We start from the raw sequence: 26,677 nt of genomic DNA on the forward strand, positions 1-26,677 counted from the left end.
TATCCTGAGTTAGTTGCATCACAAAATAAGACCAAATAATTCACTATAATTCATTATGAGCTGCCTGAACTAAAAGCAGAGTTTACAGTTTTGTGTTTGATACCTCTTTGTGACTTCAACAACACAGAAGTAGGTAATGACACAAGTCATGAGCTACTTCTATTATTTAAGAACCTCAGCCAGTGAGATGATATCACTGTATTGGGTATTTTTTAGCATGATCATGTCTCAGGAAACTTGCATTTTAAAATACTCCAATTTTTAATACAATGACATCTGTGTCAACTGTGTTTCAAATCATTTGGAATTTTGCATCAGCACAGCAGTCTATCTCCTCTTAGCCACAAACAGGAACATGAAGGAACTATTCCATTTCCTGATCTGTGTCACAACACGGTACAGAAGAAATAATGGAGAAGAAAAATAAATATACTTGGTCAAGCGAGATAGATCCTGCCCAAATACTCTACTGCATAAAGGGGAGGGGAGGGGGAAGGAACAGAGAAAAAAAATTAATCAAGAAATGCCACAATAGAATTTGCTTTAAAGAATTTCAATATACTTTTTAATTCTCTTTGATAATTAATTGTAATGTAAAAAATAGTTTAGTAAACTCTTGAAAGACATGATGCTAGACCAACAGGATGTGGCAAGAAAAAACAAAAAAATTAAACAGGAGTCAGATATCAAAGCTAGAATACACTCAAAAAAATTGTAAAAATTTTATTTTCCAAGTATCTAGACATTCTTATAAGAAGCTTTACTGGAAGAATGAAACAAAAGTATTTCTCCTCACAAGATGCAAATATCTCCTTTCCCAAGTGGACAGAAATAAGCATACATTCTAAATACAATGAGATTTTCTAATAGATACAGCCCTGCAAAAAGGAGGCAGTCAAGTTAAAACGTTTGGGGTTAGTGTTTTAATACATTGTGAGGTTTATTTATTTGCTTTGGTTTGCTGCTTGGGGTTTTTCCATGAAGCTGGAATTTACTGCTTTTGCATGACATAAAACACATTTTTGAAAATGCTGATTTAAAAAAAATAAATCAAAGTATACTTGTTTTTCCAAACACAAAAAAAATTATTAAAGCCTGTCAACATTTCCCCCACAAAAGACATTTAAGCATGAAGATGTGAAATACTTTAATCTATTGCAAGTCCTTTCCAGAAAGGAGTCACCAGTAGCATTATCATCTTAAGTGGCTTTACCTGCACAATACTAGTCTGATAAAAATGGTAAAAAATCCTTGAACAAGTGACATTGCTCTAAAACATGCACCATATTTTTAGAATTAAGCAAGATATGTCTCATTATCATTCAGATTTGCAACTGTTATTAACAATTACTGTAAAATCTCTATCAGTGATTCAGTATGAACAGAGGACATAAAGAGTAGTTATTGATTTGTCTAATAATACAGCATTCAAAATTATCATAACAAAGTTAGAATAAGGCAAAACTAAAAATCCAGACTCTCTATGATTTTAGAGGGATATCACCCAATGAATTTCTTACCTGTGTGCTGCTCTGCATAAAAAAGAAAAATCTTACTTTTGCAAGAAAACTGTTTTCCATGTAATTGTCAGACTAAATACAAAGGCATAACTGACATGCAGAAGTAAACTTCCCACAAGATTAAACTGCAAATACTAACAGCAGCTCATGAACTTTTGAATATCATACCCAAGCACAGGGATATGAACCACATCATCATCTATTAAAAGAGTTAGTTTATCCTGAAGATCTTCTGCACACTTAGGAGTATATTCCACAACAGCTTTAACTTGAAGTCCAGATGCAATGGGTTTCTCTGGATTTTCCACAATCAATTTAAACTACAATTAAAAAAAAAAAAAAAGTGGGGGGGTTATGCATTTCTAGATTAAGAAGAATTTATATGTAGTTTTCACAAGAATACAAAAATTGATTTAAAACTTACATGAACTTAAACATGGGATTTTATAATTTTACCTCCCTGTTTACTGAAGTTCAGATGTTTTACAGAAAAAGAGAAAGAATGAATTAGCAACATTTTCTAATCTTTCCAAGAGATCTCCAGTTTTTTCTACTGTTGCAAAAAAACCTTCTGAAGGAACACAAAATTAAATCAGCTATTACTCAGTGAAGACTATTTTTAGTGCCTGAGAAAATAACAAGGATTAAGTCTCAGCACAAAGCAGCAACAATAGGGGACAGGTAAGAGTTTACATCTGATTGACATCAACAGAAAGTTTCACTGCTCACTGAAAATCTGCTTGAAAAGCCCAAGGCTACTCCAGTGTTGGGAGTCAAATGAAAGAAAAAAAATCCAGAAGAAAGGAAAGTACTCTTTCCTCTCTCAAAAAAATATACTGGATTTGTTGTCAGTAACCATCTGTTTAAATAAAACACCTCCCACACCTTTCCTTGAACAGAAGGCACAACCCACTAGCACACAGAGGGAAATCCAGCACTTCCCACATTCCTAGGAAAGCCTCAAAGTAAAGTCTAGAGCTTCTCTGGTAGTTCAGGCTCCTTAAAATTCACATTATCCCATGCACAGTGGGTTTCTGCTCTTTCTGTCCAATTTAAATAAGTTTTATTTCTTAAAGACAGTGTTCCCAGTATTCTCTAAGTTTTCTGTTCTAGTTTATGTTTTGAATATGCAAACATAATTTACTATTTGCTGTTTCTTATGCCTGGGCATCTCCTTCTATTCCTTTAGAATCCTCATAGCAGTATAAATACTCAGCTAAAGGAAATTTATGTCATGCACATCATGATTATAGGCTTGATATTTAAAGACTAGCCAGGTTTTAATTCTGAGGTGTGTAGAATCTATCTGTTCTCTACAATGAATTAAACATCCAAGCATATGCATTTTATACAAGGCAAAATAAATATTTTATAGCAGGAATATTCAATGAACCTATGGACATCTTGTTTGTGAGCTTTATTCCTTGGAAAGCATGTCTTGGTCATGCACTATGACAGCTGAAGGAAGGTTCTTTTTCAGTGCTTGCAGTCTATGCATTAAATGCACCAGAATGTATTTCAGAGGACTCACACACTTCAGAGCTTTGTAATCACAGACAGCAACACAAGGTCTGGGAATGAGAAGGGGCAACACAACAGACCTTTCTGAAACTGAGGATGTGAAGTGGAATCCTGTCCCCTAGCTGTCACCTTGGTCATCTCTCATGTATAGTGCCATAAAAATACACACACCAAAAGGCTAGAGTTAATCACAGAGGGAAACGCCACAAAACTATGATTTAGTAACCTTTTTCTAAAACTGACTCTGCCTGTCTGCTTCTGGAGCACATGAAAAATTGATAAGGCTGATGAAAAGTAACAAAACAGAATAAGCAGAGCCCTACTAAATCAAGAACTCTCAACAGTTTCCAGCTCACACCAAAAGTCATCGCTACAGTTTAGTAAGAATCAAGCTGCCACTCTTGCTCTCAAAAAGAAAGGGTCACTACTCAAATAGTGAAATTACTCAAGGTACTTCAATTGTCTGAAAATCAGATTGATGACTATCCTGAATAATTCATAGTTCAAGCTACTATGAACAAAAAACAACATCAGCTTCTGTTCAACCAAGATGCAGTTCAGTCCAACCTTTTAATCTGAATTTTGGCATAATTTACCAACAATAAGCCACTAACCACAGCAGGCTCGTGCTGGAGCCACATACATTACAGCGGCTCAACTGGTTAGAATTGTAGAGATGCATTTGCCTTTAAAAAGCCTGGCAATGCAATGACTTTTCCAGAACTTATCAGATGTTATTAATAGCAATCATACTATCTTGAGAAAAGATTGCAAATGTCTTTTCTGAGAAAGCTTAAACCTCCTCTTTTCTGAGAAAGCTCTCAGCAAGCAAGAGCCACAAGGGGATTATTCCAGCCAAAAAAAAAGTATACAATTTAGAAATGAGGTAAGGGAGCAGTCAATTCCCAGATTTGGCGTTCACAGCACAGCAGAGTGACCCATTTTTACAGAAGTTCCCTGGAGTTATGAGGAACTCGTGCACTTCTTGCCGGATGAATTCTGGAGCGCACAAAACCAGGATTTGCTGCCAACAAGAGACTCGACCACAAAACCACTAAGGCTGGAAAAGACCTCCAGCATCATCAAGTCCCAACTGTTAATGGCTGATGTAGCAAGGAGACCTGTTTATTTCTACTGAAACTATGGATTTAAGAAAGAAGGAAGCTCTCTCTAAACTGCTCTCAGCCTCGGGAGAGTTAAGAACAAGAAGCTCAGGGATCTCTTCGTTGTGTCAGTGCTCCTCTGGGCTGGAGGAGCGGCCCCAGGCAACGCAGCTGCCCGCAGAGCGGCGGTCGCGGGCACGCCCCGCGGGCTCCCTCGCGGCCGGCCCTCACCTGGGGCTGGTGCGGCGGCAGCAGCCGCAGGTGGCAGGCGCCTGCCCGCAGGTTCTGCACGGTGAGCGCGGCGCGGTAGCGGCTCCCCGGCACCGCGCTGAAGCGCAGCTCGGCCGGGGCGATGCGCACCCCGCACACGTCCCGGCACCGCTCCGCCATGGCGCCGCCGGCCGCAGCGCCCGCTTAGCAACGGACGCGGGGCGCTGATTGGCGGAAAGGCCGCGCCGAGGCCGAACCCACCAATCGGAGCAGGAGGCGCGGGCGGGCTCGGGTGAACTCGGCTGGGTTCGACCCGACCTCACCTCACCCTCACGTTCACCCTCACCCGCACGTTCACCCTCATCCTCACGCTCACCCTCACCCTCACCCTCACCCTCACCCTCACCCTCACCCTCACCCTCACCCTCACCCTCACCCTCACCCTCACCCTCACCCTCACCCTCACCCTCACCTCACCTCACCCTCACGTTCACCCTCACCCTCGCCCTCATCCTCACCCTCACCCTCACCTTACCTCACCTGGCTCGGCTGGGCTCGGAGCAGTTGACACAGGAACATGTTCAGATGGATTTTCAGTATCTCCAGACACAGGGGGACTTCCTGACCTCCCTGAGCAGCCTGTTCCACAGTGCTCTGGCACCTTCAGCATAAAGTTTTTCCTCATGTTGTGGTGCGAGTTTTTTTTGGTTTAGTTATGGCCGTTGCTCCTCGTTCTGTCACTGTGCACCACTGAAGAGTCCGTGGCCACCTTCTTGGCACCCACTCTGAGATATTGAGATATTGATTGCATAAATGAGATCTCCTCTAAGTCCTCTCTCCAAACTAACCGAACCCCGCAGTCTCTCCTCATAAGAGATGCTGCAGACCCCTCCTCACCTTTGTGGCCTCTGCTGTGCCCTCTCCAAGAGCTCCTTGTGCCGAGGAGCCCAGAACTGGACACTGCAGATGTGTCACCAGGGCTGAGTAGAGGGAGAGGATCCCCTCCCTCGATGTGCGGGCCACACTCTTCCCAGGATGGGATTTACCACCAAAGAGACCCCTGAGCCAGTGCCCACCTTGGGGCTCAGGCTCGGGGCTGAAATGCTCATCCCCTCTGTCACCCCAGGTGTTTCCTGCCATGGGTCCCGCTCCAACAGCAGCCTGAGACACTGATGGGTGATACAGACATGAGTTTCTTAAAGTAAAGACGGAGTGCACTGAGATAAAAACAGCCTGATCATTCTTCTGGGCCTCCACGTGAATCACAGGCACAGCCTCCACAGAAGTAAAGCAGGCATCAACAATGCTGAGTGCTGGTGGGAGCTCAGTTCTGCAGTGCCAGCGACCGCACCAATAATTCATGGCTCGCTTTTACTGAGTGGTGGAAGATGTGTTCCTGCTCTGATCCTTCCTGTGATCTAATTGAAGTGGTAAAATGAGGTTCCAGCACTTAGACTTGGAGTGTTATGGGCCACTCCCAAAATTTGCCATAAACCAGCCACCTTGTTCTTACCTTCATGCCTAAAGGAGGGAGAACAGCACACACAGCAGGTTCACAGAACCTCAGACATCAGTTCTGATTAACTCAGAATGCTTTCCCTTGGATTACTTCATCTCTTGAAAGTGCATAAGGACTGAAATTATTTATGTTTTAAAATTCAGATATGAGGAGTTGCAAATATGGTTTGCACAGATAAGAACTATAAAGTACAGAAAGAAAAAAACCTTATTTTTAATAGGTCAAGAAAGCTAGAGTGAAAGAAGAGAGTGAAAAGCCTTTGTTTCTGTTGCTGGGGAAGGATGCTAATGGGTCTTTTTGTCCCTCTTAAAAGGTTCAAATTATAGCTACCCATCTGTAGATCATTAAAGAATGCGCTAGAATGTGGCAATGCAAGCACTAAGAACAAAAGCATCTGGAGGGCTTTCTTTGGGAAGACTTCTTGAATCTATTTTATGGTATCATGTTTGTACTTAAAAAAAGTAAAAAAATAAAATACAAGATTACCTTATCAAAGAGTTAAATTCCTTCTTCTTTTTCAATACAAAGTAGAGAACACTCTTACATAGTTTCTCCGGTCCTTTGGTGCTAATTCTTTCAAGACAATTGATTTCTAAGATTTCTGTCTCTGCTGCTTGCTCCATTCCTCACTGACAAAGTTACCACTCCACAGGAGAATTAGTATCAAAGAACACTGATCTATTTTCCCTTGATTTGACATATGTCCATACAAAATTTTTATCAATTTAACTAAGATATTTTAAAACAAATTTAAACTGAGATTTAGCTTGTGCATAGAGCATTAAAAGTATCCTTAACTCTCTGAAATACTTTGGCTAGGCTCTCTTCCTCTTCTGCAGACTATTATATCCAAATGCTTATTATTGCTACTACTACAATAGCTCATTATGCAACACCATTAGATAATGGACTCTTCTCCTTCCTTTTATCAGCTTAGTCTGGTTTTATGAGAGTTTTTTTCTTGGTAAGCTAATAATCATTCCCAAAGTCAAGACTATTGTAAAGGAACAGGTGTACTCTGTTGAATCCTTTGATGATAAAGGATGACAGAATCCTTTGTACCTGATGTTAGGGTATAGATTATGTATTGTCATTCTCTTTATCATCTGATCACATTAAGGGTGATTTTAGTTCCACTGAAATTTACAGTAATGAAATTTTACAGTACAGAAATTGTGCAGTAATCTGTACAATTCACATTGCATTCACCTCAGCAGTATCAGATGATGAATAAAAAAGCTTCACAGCAAACTTCTCACTATTGTATTATAGTCATCAGAGAGAAGAATACAATCTTATATAAAGCCCCACCACACCTCATATCAGGATCACTTCCAGTTTCTCTAAGCCAAATTTTCAGATCTGAAAGATCCTTGACTATCCACTGATCTGACTATACTCCCAGTTTTCAGGCAGACAACTGGAATATCATCATTAGGTTTTTCCATTTAATAAAAAAGGTGAATATGTTCAACATTAAATAGGTCCTAGCTTATTTAGATCAATCCTGGGGCCATGGCCAGTGTAAAACAAGATGCAGAATCAGAAAGCCATCTCCAGTCTGTTTTCTCCAGCTGCGCAGGGGAAAACTTTATTAGAAAATATGTAAAAAGTTAGTAAAAGCAAGATCTGAGACATTGGTCCTACCTGTCCATATTCTAAACATAGTTCAAAGATGCCTGGAGAGCATGTGAGTCTTCTATTAGATCAGAAGTATTTCTCATTTATCCAGGAATCTCTAAAAGCACAGGGAAATTCCTTCACAAAGTATTCTGAAGGATAAAATGGGGGAAGTTAAACTGATCATAAGGGTGGTTTATTTGACAGTAATTCAGCAACAAGAAATGACAGTGATATGTGAAAGGATTGAATTAATTTGAAGAAACTGCCCTTCCTTGCTGGAATCTGAATCCAGATTTGAACTGTGAATGTTGACCTATTTATTCTACTTTGGGAGGAATAAATATTTTTAGAATATATAAGAAGGAAATGCAACCACTTGCTGGTTAAACAAACAAAGGGTGTATACTTTTATATCAGCTTTTAGGAAGCAGAAAGAGATAAAGTCCAAATAATGAGGACTACTAAGATATTCCTTTGCATTTAATCTTGCAAATTGCTCTGTTTAATGGAAAGCGAGGATGTTCAAAATGACAGATTAGAGCTCTAATTCTCTCTAAAGGTCTCTTCACTCAGCAAAGCATTTTGTGAAATGCAGAACTAATGAAGATTTTATTGGGTCTTTTTTGCTGAATGAAACCATCAGTCTTCACAAAACATGTAAGAATTGCCAATCTCTGAGGTGTCCCTCTATCTCAGACGGGGCTGAAAGGAGCGTGACCAGAATTGTTAAAAAAAGTGAGAGGCAGAGAGGTTCTTAGTTAAACAAGGCAATCACAAATGCCTTCCCTTTTTAGAGTGATTCTGTAGGAATTGGTGGAGGAGAAACCTGGATTATAAATACAGACACTATTATTTGACAATATAATTTAGGGCCCCCCAAGTCACACACCAAGTTATTATATTTGTCATGGAGTGGAATCAGAGTGGTTTCATCAGCACAGTCAGTCGGTTTAGCTAAACAGGAGGTCAGCCACAGTACAGCTGGAACATGACAATACTGATCTGGGGATCAAGGCTGCTCCCAGCACTCAGTGCTGAGCTGAACATTTTGATCTTATGAGCTCACAGCAGTTAATCCAAAGATTTCGGCACCAAAGTACAAATGCGCCCTTTGTTTCCTGCAGTCTGCAACACTGGAAGTGCTTCCTGCATCTGGCATCATTTTTAGTCACAATTTGTGGAAACATCCTTGTTCATGAAAAATTTAACAACTCTAAAAGCATCCATATCCACTCCCAGATTTCATGTATTAGACAGATACAAAAATTGCAGGGTAGAAAGCAAAACCCTTAAATCATACTGAGAAACGTGATGAACATCTTTTTGTGCTGGGCAGATCATCTCTGAACAAAATAGAACAAAACTGTGGAGAAACTGCATAAATGTAGATAATAGGAAATTCAGGTAAATGATGGTTCTGGAAATCTCATATGCACCTTAGTGCTTCTTTAGCAGCTGTCTGTTGTTTTCAAATACTCTCATAAAATCTCAATATTTACCATGCTGAACTAGAACAGTAGACTTTCCAGGTATCAAGATGTCAACAGCTATTGGCATCAATGAATCAATATTAAATATCAGCCATACACAACTAAGATGTGATTTTCTATAGTTCTTCATGGTGAGATTCATCTCACACACTTCACTGATTGAAAATCAATGTCCACTCTAAACTTCCAATATGGTTAGGAGTGAGATAAATACCTCCAAAGGATGATCATTCTCCTTCCCCTACACAGGTATTTGAAATAGAGTTCCATATATCACATTGTCTTTGTGTGGGTCTCTGGGTATGTAGGTACTTACGAAATATCAAGAATCTTTTTCTTAGGCAGAAATTATAAGATTATTGAAAAGCATGTTAATTTATTAGTATTTTTTTCCATAAATTACTGCCTAATCATTGTGTGGTAGAATTTTATGTAGTTTTATTTTACATATCTCTTATACAGTTTATATGAAATTTATCTGACTTCCTTAGAATCCAAGTGCTTAACAAGATAAATTAAATTTGCATTCTGACCATCTAGAGTATTGGATCACTCCCTGCTTTTCAGATTTTTAGGTAGTCGTCCATCTGAGCTGCTTGACATTTTTACCTCCTTGATTTCAATTAGAATTGGAAACCATTACCAAAGAGATGTATCTATTTACTCTAAATGCTATCAGGCCGTAGTTCAGTACACCCTCTCCACTACCCTCTTTCAGTTTAAAGCCACCAAAAAGTCCCTCTCCAGCCTTCTTGTAGCTGGCTGCTCTGTATCAATCCACTTTGCCTCAAACCCTATCTCTGGTCCTGATGAATGTCATCAGAGCTTCTTGCATTACAGTGGGAAAGCTCATCTGTCTTCATAAGTTCCAGATGAAAGGATATTACCTAATTTAGCTGGGCCCTTATCCAATGGTGGCCTCAAAGATCAATAGAGAAGTTTCAGAATTGCATTAAATGGTAATTAGGATAGAACTTATCTTGCAGAGTATAGAACATACAGACTCTGGGGAATTTATGCTACTCAGTGGGTTAACGATGTATTGTGTCAACATGTGCCTTCTCTTATGAAATTTACACTATTTTTTTCAGATTACTATTTTATAATATTTTGTCTCACACTAGGAATAAATATGGGCATTCTATTGACCTTCACTATTTCATTCACCATTTACTAGATCTCCTTCCTAATATTTCTTGCTTAACTAAGTCCTGTGTTAATATATTTTTTTCACTTGAAAATTTCTCCATGCTGTTTTCCCTTTTCTAGTCCCCTGATATTTTCAAATTATGCAGTCCACCTGTAAATCTACCTATAGATACATCTCCTAATGCAGTTTACTGTCCTGTCTGTATTGATGTTTTGTATAATGCAGACATTAAATTGATTTCTCCTCACTGACACACATTTTTCTTTCTGACTGGTCATATCAACATAACACAGGTCTTCATTTCCTCCTGTCATCATACAGTGCTCTCACCTTATCTACGTTTCACCTGCCATCATGTGGCCTAATTTGTCAGCTACAGATACAGCATGTCTTTTCATTATGGTACTATGAGATATGTCTGAATTTAGGCTATGTACAATGGGCTTTTTGCCCTTTTTAATATTTCTAGCCATAGTGAAAAATATTTCATGTACTTGGGAAAAAAAAAGGCGGGTTTGAAGGTAAGACCCTTACTGAGACTCAATAGCTGACGTAATTTTTTAGCTTGGCAATGAACTTTCTTTTGGCAATTTCATTAGGCACCTATATAGTATACAACTAAATTATATCCATCAGTGCTGTAAGACAAGAACAGAAAATAGAAATGCATAATAAAAGCAATTTTCCAGTGGGAATAGGGATCACCAGTATTTGAAAGCTATTCTCACAGAGCTATTAGTTTGGGAAACTATTGAGAGCTGAATCTCATTTCTTCAGTACTTATTACTTTCTATTAACTGAAGAGGAATCCACATTCCTGAAATTACAATTACTAGCCCATGTTCTCATGGGGTACTTTGAATTACCAGATGTCTGCTGGAAATAGAGTACAGCAGAGAAAAAATATCTAGGAGGTTCCTGGACAGTCTGGAGGGTAACTGCCAGATGCAGCTGGTGAAGGAGCCAGCAAAGTAAAGTGACCACTCGATCTGTTGTTTATGGGCAGAGAGGGACAGGTGGGTGATGTGGTGGTCAGAGACAGTCTTGGGCACAGCCATCTGAAAATCATATTCACTCATGCAGAAGGAAGGGGGTCAGCAAAACTGTGCCTTGATATCCATAGGGTAGACATTGCCCTCTTAAGGAGCATGCTGGAGTGCCTGGGCACAAATTCCTGAGTTGGGGGAAGACTGTATTTTCTTCAAGAGGGAAATCTTTAAGGCACATGAGCAGGCTGACCCCATGTGCGAGTTTGGTGGACAAAGAGACTCTCAGCTGAGTCCATCATCCAGAGGGATGGTGATGCACTGGGGATCTGTCTGCACGACTTAGTTCTCCCTTGTCTTCCCTTGCAGGCCTCCAGTACTGAGAACAGCTGTGCCCTGAGCTGCACACATGAAGTAAGTTCCTGTATTTATGGCAGTGCTCTTCTTCCCTCTGTTGCCAAAGGAGTGGTCAGACATAGCACAGCAGAATTCTATTATCTCCGTATTTTTATATTTTTGACCAAACTCTGAAAATAAATTCATCTGCCTAATGCCATTATTTGTTGAGGAAATATAATATCATTGTAATGTTGATTTTAAATTCCTTGTATTTCTTATATAGCTGCATATATTTCACAGTGGCATAATTTAATTCAAATTTGTCTTTCAGCAACCACTGGAACATTTCCCCATGAGTTCTTACCCACAGGGCTATAAGCCATCTTACAAAGTTTTTCAAGTTTCTAGCCAAGGACATGATTCGTTTTAGTGACATCATGAAGGCAGCACTCCTCCATCCTCCTTTATAGCTTCAGGGGTCCAGCTAACCACAATATTTAATACCTCTCGTGCTACATCTTGCCAGGGATTATGAAGCATTTCCTGGCAGTGGCCAAGTTGGGGTTTCATAGTCGTTAGTGACTTTTTATAACATTTAAGATGAAAAAGGTCCTGTGATCATCTAATCAGACTTTCAGCAATATAAATACCTTGTGATTTACCAAGATCTAATTGCTTTTTTAATTCCCCAGCTGGAGTTGTACTAAAACTTATCCTTTAGATATCTTGGTATAAAGATCTTCAGTTCTGATGTACTCGTATTCTTTGATTGGCTCCAATTGCTAATTATCCTTCTCTTTATTCTCTGTACTGTCATGGATCTGCATCCATCATCTATGGATGCACTCACTATGTCTCCAAATCCAACATCTGTGGCTGAAAATAAAGATTCTTTCACATCTGCAGAAGTAATCAAGGACACCAGGAGAAGTTTTATTGACACTTTGGATAGCAGACTGTTGTTCTGGCATTTAAAATACATTACTGCCATTACAGAAATTTCTGATTAGCCTCATCTTAGTTATATTCAGTCACCATTTAAAGAAGCATAAAAATAGTATATTAACATGTAGATAAAAATTTACAAATACCTATTCCAGACATGAAGAACAGAAAAAAAAATCTTAAAATATAAAAGGATAGAAATTTAAGGTCTTTGTTGTTTCTGAAGCACTTAAATGTTATGGATAGATGAAAGATAAATGAATATAAATGTGAATATGTATGTGAATAATATAATGAATAAGTAGAAAAAAGGAACAAGAGTATCTGTATACATAACATTTTTTCCCCACTCTCACACTGCAAAGATCACAAATGAAGCGCTGTTCAGGCTGGTTTCAAGTGAGCATATTAATGAAGTTTGCTAGAAGTTTGGCACATAGTTCTTCACATCTGAAGGAAGCCTCAAGATTGTGAAACAGCTAGAAAACATTTCACACGTTGCTAGAACAAAATAACTAGTGAATAAATTTTTCCAGATCTCTATGTATGTTTTTTTAATGGTGAAAAAAATTAAGGATGGTGGTGGCCAAAACTTTGCTGGCCATTGACAATTCATAGTTGTTTGGGAGCAAACCTTTTACAGCAAAAGTTGTTAGTGCTGGAGGCAGCAGAGCATCCTGAACCAGGGCTCTGGCTGCTCCAGGGACACCTGAGAGGCAGCAGGAGAAAGGACACAAGGAAAAAGGCACAGATAGACAGTCAGGTACTGATCTTGTATGCTGAGCCTCTGCTTGTAGGTCCTAAACAGATTTTAGTGGGACCCCAACTCAAGCAAATAAAATGTAAAACAATAAATAGGGAAAAATTGCAGAAATGTTGCCACATTCAGCTAAAAGAGGCTGAGGAATACAATCTAGAACTATAGATTTTCTTCTCTGTTGAAAATATTTAGGGGCTGTACACAGCATTTATTCTCTGAATAAGGGTAATTTTCTATAGCTGCTCTATGCCCTTGCTCTCTGTGAGTCACTTTTAGGAGGGGAGATCAAGAACATGGTTTGACAACAAGCTGCTGAAGACAGCAGTTCTTTCATGTCAGCTATATCCTGTTTGATCAGTAGATCTGACTAACCCATCATGATCATTTAGTGACACTAAAGGATTTCCAGTGAGTTAAAAAAACACAGGGCAACCTCTTTCCCATCTAGATTCTAAGAGGGAGTCCTAGAATTGGCATTATTTCTTTAAAAACATGAGTTTGTATTTTAAAACTGCAGTAATAAACACAACCCATACTTCAAAAGGCTCTTTTGTAACTCCCTAGAAAGGGAATGTTGCAAACAAAAGGCAAACAAAGAACCCTCAGATATCTCAACTTACTCTTCTACAAATGAGGAAAACAATTTCAGAAAGGCATGGACTTACATGAAACAAATTTAAAAGTCTGTACTTTTCAGGCCATCCTGTCATTACGTACACAGGAATCAGGAGCTGCAGCACACACTGAGCTTTCACAAATACGAAAGCTCAGAGAACAATTATTCTTTCTTCTGTTTGTCCTTACTCTTTATTCTTGTTACCTAACAAAATTTATTATTTGATTCTCAACATGACCATTTGAAAATTGTCTTTGTTAGTCATGGCCCTCTCTTATCTAGGACCCTCTTATCTCTCTTTGACCAACTCTCTCCTTTTATATCTCTCTGAGTCACTTTTTTAATTTACCTTTTTCAAGCTGACTTTCTTTCTGCCTAAGTTACTCTGTATCTTGTTTCTTCTTTTAGATTTTTTCTTGATTTAGTATTTGTCTGGTTTGCTGTTCTGTGTTCACCTATTATCATTCTTTCTGATTGTCATTATTTTACCACTTTTCTTTTTCATTTGGTGATTTATTTCATGTTCTAGCCTGCCCTGCGAAACTTTCTTTTTATTCATTCATTTCCCATTTATTTTAAATCTTTTCTTCTCTTTCCCCTCCATGACTCAGCCTGTGTCTCCCATACTTTGTGCTGTTACTGTATTTGTAGCTATTTTTCATTTGTTCAGCATCAACTACTGGAACTTTCAAAGGGCATGAATACACAGAGGCAGTTTCTGTGCTGATTGAGATGATGTCAGCAAGATGTCAGCAATGTAGCTTCTGAAAGCACATTTAATTTCACTGACTTGCTAGTAATTAGGAATCACAAAACAAATTGTTCTGTTGTATCTGGAAGATACAACTCTTGTAATGTGTCTCCTGCACTTTGTTTCAACTGTATTCCACTTAGATCCTGCAATTATATGGAAAATGTTGCAGTTTTTCCAAACAAACACACTGCGTGATCCTGCAAGAAGCAATTTAATGGCAACCAGCAATCATGAAATCACCACTTTAAATTAATTAATAAGTCAATATCGCTGCAGTTTGCAAAGCAATCCTTTTTACTTTCAGTTTTGAAAATATCTTTCATGCTTTAAGTAAATACTGGTTAATTTTAAAGTATTGCAAGAATAACTATTGTGTGACTTTTAGAGTAATTCAGCTTTAATCTCAAGGGTCAGAGAACCAAGAATATTAACTCTCCATTGTTTCTCTCTATTGCAAGTATCATTTAATAAAGGATAGATGTCCTCTTTTTCTGTTATACTCAACCTCTTCAATCTTAGTAGGTTTTTTTCCAGCTCTGAGTTCAGCTTTCCACACTATATATGTGAGACAGAACCATGTTTAATGGCAACTCAGGCTTAAATACATAAGCCTTAGTAGTAGGAAATTAAAAGAAATATTCAGTCCCAGAATTTCATGAAAGGATCACAGCCATTGGTCTGATTTATAAGATAATTGAATTTCACTTTCAAATCCAATTTCCCATGTAATAATTTTGCTACAGTTCATTCATAGATTGTTGCCTTTGGAGCCTTTAGTCTGATTTCCCTTCTAGCACAGGCTATTGAACTTTACATGGCACTTTTGTAGAGGCCAGTAACTCCTAAAGACAATTTCTTTCCTGATTTCCAAGAGATAGTCTTAGTTTTATAAAATCCACTGATTTTATAATATTAGCAGTGGAAACCACAACCTTTTTGGACTTTTTTTTGTTGTTGTTTATCAGCCTTGCTTTTGAAAAGCAACAAAATAAAAAATGTGTCAATATGTATTTTGAACATTTTAGGCTTTAATAACTAAGCCCAGATTATTGTTTTGCCTTGTTCCACTGAGAAGCCTTTATTATTTATTATATTTTTAATTTAAAAGTGTTTATAACCTCTTATAAATTTGCCTTCTATTTAATAAGTTTAAAAATTCCAACTTTTTCAGCATCTTAGGATGCATTGGGCTATTGGATGGGCAATTTCTGATGAACAGCATTTATTTAAAACTGTCCACAAGTTAACAATCAGATTGTAAAGTTCTGCCAAGTGTTGCCTGTCTTTATTCACTGCTCAACTCAGCGATTTAATGCACAAGGGCTTCTGGACATGCTCTTCATATCCTTTGTGTTGCTCTAAGGTAAGACAATCTCTCATTGTCTCCAGGCAAACAGACAGGTGTCTCAGTGGTTAATATGTTCCTGAAAAATGTGAGAGTAGCAAAGCAAAATATCTGGCCTTCATCTCACATAGGTCAAGAATATATAACACATATAAATATATAAATATGTATATGTGTGTGTGCGTGTGTGTTTGTGTGTGCGTATCTAATTTGAGGGCACCATTATACAATCTTAAGAGTTTGTATAAATATGCAGAGAGCTCTTTTGAGGGTAGCAAAAATTGAGGGAACTACAGTACTGAAGGAGTGGTTTTTAGGGGCCTTGATACATTAACTATGCAACAAAAATATCTGCAGCATTAAAACATTTTCCTTAACCTTGGAGTAATTGTTGCCATTCTTCTCTTTCCCCCTCCTTTCTTTCAGTCATATTTTTTAAAGTGTTATCACAGCTGCATGCCTGAGGAATTTTATGTAGAGAGGTGAAATCATATCCATATTCCCTGCTCACAGTTCTGGGGTTTATGTACCATAAACCCTTTATTATAGCACTTCAAACAGAGAGACCACGCTACCTCTCTACTAAACCTCTCACTGTTTCCCAGGAGACAGCCTCTGTCCTCCTCAGTACAATCTTATTCCTTGCCCTATGTCCTCCCAGCAGTTCATGGTAAAGTCAAATGTTGCTTCAGGGAGCTCAACTTTCTCCCTTGTAATCCAGAACACTCTGTTTGGCTAACTTGTTTTTCACATCTTTTGTATCAAATTAAATTAACCACAACTTTGCACCATTCACAAGGGCTGACACCATTGATTTTATTTTTCACTTATTTCTGCCAATCGATTGAAAATTATGAAGAACACAGAGCTGATGAAAATGAAGCTGATTTGGAGTAATCACTACAGAACCTTCCTAAAAATGTCATAATCAGTAATAATTCCCCGCTGAGAAGTACTCTTTCAGTCCTGTGAGCCAGTTCTTAATCCATTTAAGATGTATTTTATTGATATTGCATAGTCCTAATTTTCTTATCAACATGTCATTTATAATAAATCAAATGCTTTACAGAAGTCCATTATGTACTTACTTCTATCAACTATAATTGTAAGAAAGAAATTAAATATATTTGACAAAGCCTATTTTTCATACATTTACCAAGCTTAATTATAAATCCTCCTCTTTGTGTCAACGGAATCTTTATAATTTCCCAGGATTTTGCCAAGAACTGATGTTATCTAACAAGCCTCCTATTACCTTCTCTTCCCCTTGAACATTTTGAATACTCATAAAATATGATTATGTTATTGGTCTTCAGAATCACTCACATGCAAATACTTATTCAAACCTGACATTTTCAGGAGGTAATCTGAAAACTTATTACTTTTAGGACTCCTGGTGTCAGGATTGCCTATGTGAAATATTCTTCTGCTCATGTGTTCATTTAACATCCACATTTGCTACTAATAGAGTGATTCATCACACCTAAATGTGTCTAAAATTAGCTGAATTACCTGGGGTTCCCACAATAAAGAAAGAAAAATAAGATTTCCATACAGCTATTTGATTCCAATTATCCTGAAGAGAATCAAATAAATTTAAATATGTATCAGTTACATGGCTGTAAATACACAGGTCTTAATAGCACTAGACTAAAATAGACACTTAAATTATTGCATGCAGTTCCACATGAAGGGAATTTTCAGGAACTCTAAAATGGAAATGTGTTTGTGACCAAAAAAACACTGTTCATGCCTTTGGGGACTATTATCTTGATGCCTGCTAAAGAAAAGCAGACAGTGGGGTTATAATCAAAAGACAAAGAATGCTTTCCATGGGCCATTAGGAAATGCAAAACATATTTCTGAAGGCATGGATATTAATGGGAAACAAGTAAAGGGTATCCAAAGAGCTTATTGGATGAGCAGTTTGGGCATTGCTTGCATTGTTTGAGGAAGAAAGCAGAAAACAGGATCAAAGCCCAGGAGCAGTTTGGAATGTGATACAATCACAGAGGATTAAGGACAGCAGTTATGTTAAGGAGTTTCCAGGAAGAGGACAATATGGAACACAGTGAACACTTCCCAGAAAAGGGAGTGAGTTAAGCCAAAAATTCTGTGAGAACCAGAGTGCTGTTTGGATTACAATGTGAAATAAAAGAGAAGATCAAAAATATTTCATCTAAAAGAAAAACATTTCAAAAATTAGCTGTAATAGCAGACATGGTGCAAATCATGGTCAAAGCAGAATTAGATGGCACTAAGTTTAGAGCAATAACAAAGGAATTAAGGATCTCAGTAGGAAGATTTATGTGGTGTTATATGAGCCCACACCTATGATTATTGACCATCTGAGTCTTGCCTTTAACACTCAAAATTAATTGGATTTTGTATGGTACTTTTGTTAATATTAGTACTGTTAGGCCAATTCTTTTAGTTTTCAAACACTTAAAGATATTTCCATGGGTACCTTGATTGGAAATCACATAAACAAAAATATATCTATGTGATAAAATTTTGTTCTTCAGACTCTGAAACAAACCATTTAGGCTTTGCTAGTTACATCGAAATTTTTCAAGGTTTCAGCAGTGTTGTGCTGTTTACAGCTCTCTTCAAATCAAAATCCCAAGAAACGTACCAACCAAACTACAATGGCTGCTCTTCTAACTGTGAGTCCAGAGACAGCTCTTCATCCCAATCTTTATCACTGCCTTTTAATAATTTTCTAGATATTCTTGCTTGTCCTTGCAGGAATATTTCACTTGTCCAGAACTTTGAGGTTGCCCTGTTGTGTGAGATTCATTTATACTTGATTTGCAAGCTTGTGCACAGCTCTTGTTTTTTGCTCTTGGCATTGTTTTCTTGGGAATTCTTCATTGATAAAGTGCCACACTATATAATTGCACCACAGCTAACTGTGTGACAGATTCCATCCACTTTGTAAACAAGTGAAAAATGACTAAACAGTGCCGATTCCCACAAGTGGGGATCTGCAGGGGCTCTGTGGAGATAGTCTGTACCCTGGCCCAAAACCCTCCCAACACACTGCAGCTGGATCTGGAGTTTAGAGCATTCACAGCTTGTCCTGCCAGCCAGCTGTGTACCCACTGCTCTGCATCACAGAATCACAGAGTCACAGAATAACAAAGAATCACAAAATCACAGATTTGTTAGCGTTGGAAGGAACCTCTGGGGATCACCCAGTCCAACCTCCCTGCCAAGCCTGGGTCACCCGGAGCAGTGACACATCCAGGAGGGGTTGGAATGTCTGCAGAGAGGGAGACTCCACAGCCTCCCTGGGAATCCTTCCTGTGATCAGCCAGCATCACACAGCATTAGCTTCATGTAATGTTTCCTTTCCCAGAATAAATTTCTCAGTGAAAGATCAGGCCAGACTTCTCTGTGCTACTGCTGGACCTGCTCATGCTCACAGACTGTTTCCATCTGCTCACCTTGTTTCCTTTTATTGGGGAAATGCCAGCTAGTCTTGGAATCGAAGAGCCCAGAAGCCAAACTTTCCAATATGGAAAGGCAATATGCAAAGTCAGAAGGTCTTTAAAATATGGAATAAAGTTACATATGGTTCAAATTAACTCAAGTAACTGTTCAATTAGACTTCCTAATTATTCAACTGGAATGTATGCTGAGCAAAGCCTGTTTAAGCAATGTATTGAGAAATATTTCCAAGTGAAAGGGAGATGTGTACTTTATTAGGAAATGAAGGTGTAGTGAATGGAACACTGAATACTGTAGACCTTGAATCCACTTGGTATAAATTATAACTGATAGGCAATGAAGTGATTAAGGCCTCCCTACAGTTTTCATTACATAAGAGAGTGTATTATTGCTCCTTGAAAAAGTTGTGCTCTCATTAGCTTCAAATGCTAGAATAATTGCAGATTATTCTGATTGCAATATCATCAGGTCCATGTGGTTTACTGATATTAAAATATACTCTCACTGCAGAGATGAATAGAAGGCAAGTTGACCTAATTAAGTGTAGAAAAGTCCACCATCTCAACCATATGTTAGAAGACTGCAAAGCAGTGGCTTTATTTAGTTCCTCTATGGAGCTGTATCACCAGTCTGTGAAAGGTCCACACATAAACTGAGGCTCCTTGGACTGGTAAACTCCATCCCTACTGGAAACCCAGCAGTCCCCAAAAAGAAGCTGCCTGTGTAGTTTCAGGAATTTTTTTAGCATGCATTCTTGCTGTAGAGAAATGGAAGGAAATACTCTCTGTAAAAATTATTCTGATCCAAGGCTCAACTGATAGGACACAAAACTAAAATCATTTATCATGGTGTCTTCAGAGTAAGACTACACTTTAAAATTAAAACCCACATTTTGCAATATTGTGGTCATTACTTACTAGGTTTTAGGTGTACAACCAGACATAATTCTCCAATCAGAATGACTGAAAACAACCCCTCCCCGGGGCATGACAGGTACTCTTGTAACAGAAAAAACAGGAGCTGAATGTAAAAAAGTGAAGAAAGTGTTCTTATTATGAATCCATTGTAAGCCAATCAGTGAGAGTGTCTCAACAAACCAAGGAGAAAACGGAATATAATCAGCAAGAAATTACAACATGGGCTTCAGAGATTAAGAGAGTATTTACTGTCTCAGTGGGACTGGCTGTTCTACAGCCCTACAACATTTAGTTTGTTATGTGGCTTATTTCACCCGGTGCTGAACTGTTAGCAGTAGATTATGGTATTACATGCTGCAGTGGTAATTCACTGCATGTGTTTTCTCAAGGTTATTTTCAAAAAAGCACTGAAAAATCAATACATTATGAAGCAACCTCCAAATTCCTCAGAAGGCCAGTGATATGACTGGGAACTGAATGGTCTGACCAGCTGCACTTTTAGGGAAATTGTGATGTGAACAGGTCATCACGAAGGAGAGAATCACTGTAGACCAAAGAGAAGCAAAAAAAATTAGAGCACATGCCAGTAGCATTGCTGTAAGCACATATGGGTGACAAAGCACAAAAGCACATATATATATATATATATATATATATATATATATATATAAAATGTATATATATATGTATATGTATATATATATATAGATAGATAGATAGATATGTATGTATGTATGTATGTATAAAATGTGCCTGTATTCTCGAGAAAAGTGGTGGGGAGAGGGAGTTTTCAGGAATCCTAAAACAAGAATGTGTACATGAACGAGTCACTAACCCTGGAATAAGCTCTGAGGCTACCACAAAGCCACACCTGGAAAACAGCCAGAACATTCTAAAGAACGATAAGCTCTGCCTGAATGAACAATGGTTGTGCTGTCACACACTCTTATCTTGACAGCTTCTAAAAAAAAGGCCACCTTCAGTGCAAGGCCAAATCATTGCTTCTGTAGGTGGGGATCATGAATTTAGCCATGAACAGAACCTGTTGAAGCTGTCCTTAACCAGCTGCTTGGGTGCAGCTGTCAAAGATGGCATCAAGGGCTACCAGCTGTGTGTGTAATTTTATTGTCATTAACAATAAAATGTAACTTAACATGCACAGCTGGCCTAGTTCTTCATGATCCTGGTGGTCACTTGGGTGCTGCATTCCCCTCACAGAGTGGAATAAACTCCCCTCTGGACTACCTGCCCTTAACTGGAGAGAACCACATGGTCCTTTAGGGTGGAAAAGACCTCTTAGATCAAGTCCAGCTACTAATCACCACTAAACCATATCCCCAAGTGCCACAGCCATGCACTATTTCAAAACTTCCAGGGATGGTGACTCCACCACTTCCCTGGGCAGCCTATTACAGTGTCTGAGCACTCCTTCAGTAAAGACATTTTTCCTAGTACTTGTTTTCCTGGGAGAAGAGACCAACCCCCACCTTGCTACAACCTTCTTTCGGGTGGTTGTAGAGAGGGGTAAGGTGCAGCTGACTAGCACAGCTTGGATCACTGGACTCAAACTGGGGTTAGTGGGATTCCTTTCATTCAAGCACACTGGAAAGCACTTTTCCATCCTCATGTGCTATGACTAGATTGCTCTGTTTCTTTGCAAATGAAAGACAAAACCATTTATTGAATGAGAAGTTTTTCCTGTTGCTCTTCAAAAATTTCCATCTCCTTGTGGCAACTGACACCAGTTACATTTTATATTCTCCTTAATACCCTTGAGAGGGCGTTATTTTTGTCTTCAGAACTTCCAGTTTCTTTTCTATCTTTATCTCTCCTTATTGACATTCCTTTTTTTTTGTTATTTTTTGTAATTCATACTCACTTACATTGTCATTTTAGTTTTTTTCCTTCCTTTAATTTCTTTCTGAAATTTTCATTTTATTTCTTCCTTCACTAACTCCTGAACAAAAATGAACTACCAAACACTTACTTAACTTCTTACTTGACTGTGACATCAGTCTGGTAATGGGTTTATTTCACAAATTTCAGGGTTATTTTTTGTCTTAACATAGTTTATTTCAGAAAGTGTCTCTACTTTGGAAATTAATTTGCCATTTAAAGCCTAGATAAATATATACACTGAATATATCATGCAGAATGAAACTACCGATGATGATCATAACCCTGCTAGTCCCAAGGTAAGCATCAGCTTAAAGCCCAGAGATTTTAATTTACTTTTAAGTGCCACACGAGTTCAAAATAGAGCTGTGATTAAGAAATTAAGTAACTCACCCTGAGGATACTGGATCAGATACTGGATTCACTTAGATCATAGCTAAAATTAGCTACTGCCTGTAAACAGGCAGCAGGTAGGGGGGATCAGCTCCCTTCCACCCCAGCCAGGTGAAGCTTTCTCAGACAAACTGACTGCAGGACACCACAGTTGCTGTGAGACCTCCACCAAGCTGAAGGAAATCTCACCCAGAGGAGCAGCTGCCTTACTTGCAGGACAAGGAAAAGCTGCCCAGGATAATACCATGGTCAGTGAAAAAGTGCTTCACACTCCTGACTGGCCTCGTGCCTCTGGGTCTGAAGCAAACAGGAAAAAGAAACAAGTCTTTTGAGCATAACCTTCATTCCAGAGGTGTTCCTTTGAGTTTTGTGGGGAGGATATAAAAGGCATCTCAGAGAGATCAAAGGCCTACAAATATAAATCCCAAAGTGTTCCAAGTCAGATATACTCAAATGAGACAGAAGTCACTAGCTAAATTATTTAACAGTATGAGTAATGTTTCGACTTTGTGCTGCCACTTTTTATGGCATCTAAATCAATTTATTTCTCTAAATAGATCCTGGTGCTTTGCTGCAGTAACTGGAAATTACATTTGCCTCTTCCATTCTGTCAGTAAAAAATAAAATTAGCTGTACCACTTCATTATAAGTTATAGCAAATTACATAATTAAGAAAAAATAAATTATTTTAATCTATGAAAGGACCAAAGGTATGCTCATTTCTCTGAGGCATTATACAGAAACATTCTTTAACTTGTAAATGAGGAAGGTTTAGAGTCCTAAATATGACTTTTGTAATTCACAGAATAATAAAGAAATAATAAGTGAGCAGTAACTTCCATCACTGAAAACCTGGTGTCCACAATGACTGTTTTCCCAGAACACCTAGATTGTGGGTTTTACATCAGAAAGGTATATTGTCATTGTTCATAAAATGGGACTTTATTCTCCTTCCTACAAAAGTCTGCAGGACTCCTCCACATCAGTACCACAGAGGGCTTTACAGAAGAGCTGCAGGCAGTCCTGCCAAAGCACTTTACAATAACATCTGTCTCAAAACTCTCCTTTTTTCTGCCAGAGGCTATTTTCCTCAGAGAAGAGTTGGCAGACTACAGTATGTGCACATACTTCAACTCCTCCAGAGCAAATCCTTAAGCCATCAACAAAGATGGGCTTGAGCCACAGCACCAGGCTGCTGGGGGATGGATGGAACTAAAGAGCTCTCACATCTCCCTAATTTGCAACAGGGTGGCAACCTCAGGCAGGCTGAGGCAGCCCGTGTGTGGTGTCAGCAGTCCCTGCCCCAGCCAGGCTCTGCCCACATCCCTCCTGAGGCTGTGCATCCCTCAGACACAGCAGAACTCATTGGACAAGTACACAGGTCCCTGAAATGCCCAGAAAGGCACCTTGCCAAAGGCAATTTGCCTTTGCTTAGAGAAGAGACATCCTGCTGGAGGCTGGCAGGGGGAATTGTGAGGCCCTGAGCAATGCTGGCTGAGGCTGCTGTGGTTTCACTGCTGGTGCGTGTGTGCTGCCGTCATACCCCTGAGTCGGTGCAGGCTCCCCCATGCACACCTTTGCAGAGCAGCTGTGCAGCATCAGTGCAGCAGCTGATAGTCCTGCATCAGCCTTCAAGGCTTCCAAACATCTGGAAAAGCAATTGACAGAAAAATGAAGGGAAAGCCATCTTCTATTTTAAGGTGACAGAGTCCAGAGCCTGAAAGGATTCCCAAGACCCTTGAGGGACTTAGAACTTAACAAGGCAGCTGTGAAATTCTCCCTTCTTGCATCCCAAGAGTGAAGAGGTCATTACTGTGATCCACACGCACTGACTCTGCTGGGATAGAAAAGATGCAGAGATCTTTTCTGTGATGGTCCTCCTGTTACTGGTACACAGCTGATGAAGCATGACATCCAGAAATATGATGGCAGCTCAGGAAGTGTGGAGAAGGGAGGAATCGTGTGTGTGTGTCCCTTGAGAGGCACCACTGCTACCTCCTGCTTGATGTCCTGGAGATGTGAAGAACACATAGCTGCATGAGCAGCTATGTCAGTACCTCTTGCAAGTATGGGTTGACATTTACTGCACAATCATACCTGAAACACCTGTGCTTCAGTCCTTCCCAGAAATAAACCAGGATTATTATGGACTCATCTAATTGCTAAAATACACATTCAGGTTCACTTACTTTAACCAGTATGTGTCCTCATCAACACAGAGGAACCAACACGACACTAGAATCACAAACACTTTTTTTCTTGGTCAACTTTATCCCTTTTATATTTGTTTAAGCAGCTTAAGATTCTTCTATATACAGAGCAGTATTTACTCAATTGGCATGACCACTTTAGACAAGCTGTGTAAATACACATTTTCACTTGGGGAAGAATGAAACTCTGTAGTAGAGAGTAAAAAAATCCTATAAATTCTAAAAGAACTTACTTGTCAGCAGTGTGAGTCAAAAAATGTGACTAGTCAGCTTTCAGCATAGTGTCCCAGAACCAGAATAAAAAAGAATGAAAATGCAGAGAACAGCTTGACACACAGCTGAATTTATTTTAGAATAGGGCCCTCATGCAAGACTGAACACAGAATGTGTTGATGCTACTGGCATTTGACAGAAGATTACAGATTGTTCACATGGAAAATTATGGTAATAAAAGGTAAGCTGTGATTTTAAAGTGCTACAAGGCATTAATACAAATTCATATGTGGACACTTTCATCTAATTATGAGAGGCCTTTTTTCCCCAGTTTTGGCATCATTCCTTTAGAACTGATTCAGCTGGAGCAGAGAAAACCACTCTCATGCTGGAATATGTATTTATATAGACAGTTAGATTAGTACAGCTAGGTTAGCTTAATTATGCTTCTGCAATTTCCAGGAAAAATTTGTTGGACAGAAAGGAGTTGTAGTTTTTGGCTTTTTTTTATTTTATTATTATTATTTACTTTTGAATACAGAATTGGTATATTAGATGACATCCAGCTACCTTTGCATTTTACTAATGTGTGAGTATATAAATAGCACTTGCTTATTTTTCTCACATCTCAGTTCATATCCAAATAGTAGTATCTCACTCTTAAAAGAACAGGCTTTTAACATCTCTAGGAATAAATTAAATGGTGTAATTAATTGAATTTTGAATAATTTTCTCTAATGAACTTTTGTACAGATAAGAAGTCTATTTTTTTCCTAGTCAGTGATCCTTTGCAATAGGTATATAAAACTTTAAAGGATACAATTCAAATGGTTATTATTCAAATGACAGTTAAAGTATAGTGAGGTAGATAAATTACCTTTGATGGTTCCTCATGAAGGGCCAGTGTTCAAAATTGAGACTTCTCTATTCAATCCTACTCTTCCTCTACCACTCTGAAATATAACATACATCACTCACCCAGTAAGCTACATGTATTTACCTGTATGGTACTATTACGAATCTAACAGAAACATAAGCTATTATCATTGTACCACTCCTATTTCATATAAACACAGTAAAAGTGGCAAAATATTATTATCATTATTCCAAACTAATGTGGAGTTACTTGGGGATTAAAATCCAACCCTACATCACTGTCATAGCTAACCAGCTTCTACCTGGAGCCCAGACTTGCAGCAGTTAAGACCTTAATGAGTGTTTTGAAATATCCAACCTCCTTCAGGTTTCAGTACATATATCTACCCTTTGAATAGTGTATTTTCATCACTATTATTTAGACTACAATATGGAGAACTGGGGTAGGCAGGAGAGAGACATGTGAAGAGGCTTCCTCAAAAAGAAAGAAAAACTTTGTGTGGCCCTGAGGTTGTTCAATCTCCCAGCTCTGTGTGCTTTATCTTCTGATTTGTGAGCTGCATCACCCTGAGAGATCAGCTGGCTTAACAGCTAATTGACTGAAATTCAGCCTTTAATGAAGTTGGTCTTGATTTTTTAATCACTTTAAAGGTTTGGCTCTGAGGCCTCAAGCAACAAAAGGAGTACCCTGGGACTATGTGAAGGCATTAAACACTGACTTGACACATGCACAGATGACAAAACTTGACACATCTCACAGATGAGAAAAGGAACCTCTGCATGTTGCACCAGGAGGGAGACAAGCACACATTCTAGAGCTCAGGAAATCAGTTTTAAT

The 26,677-nt window shown here is 38.7% G+C and overlaps 1 protein-coding gene across 1 annotated transcript in view; it reads right to left on the reverse strand.

The window, feature by feature from the left end:
* The window catches only part of CFAP47 (cilia and flagella associated protein 47), a 268,440-nt gene extending 263,905 nt beyond the window's left edge, over window positions 1–4,535 (reverse strand). The window contains exons 1-2 of the mRNA XM_077781662.1: window positions 4,376–4,535; window positions 1,689–1,840 (exon numbers count right to left, since the gene is read on the reverse strand). Coding sequence (XP_077637788.1) covers window positions 1,689–1,840; window positions 4,376–4,534 — 311 coding nt within the window. The 5' untranslated portion in view covers window position 4,535. The remainder of the gene's footprint in view (window positions 1–1,688; window positions 1,841–4,375) is intronic.
* Window positions 4,536–26,677: the final 22,142 nt, after the last annotated feature.

This window comes from Lonchura striata, chromosome 2 (genome assembly GCF_046129695.1).
Source record: "Lonchura striata isolate bLonStr1 chromosome 2, bLonStr1.mat, whole genome shotgun sequence".
Classification (NCBI taxonomy): Eukaryota; Metazoa; Chordata; class Aves; order Passeriformes; family Estrildidae; genus Lonchura; species Lonchura striata.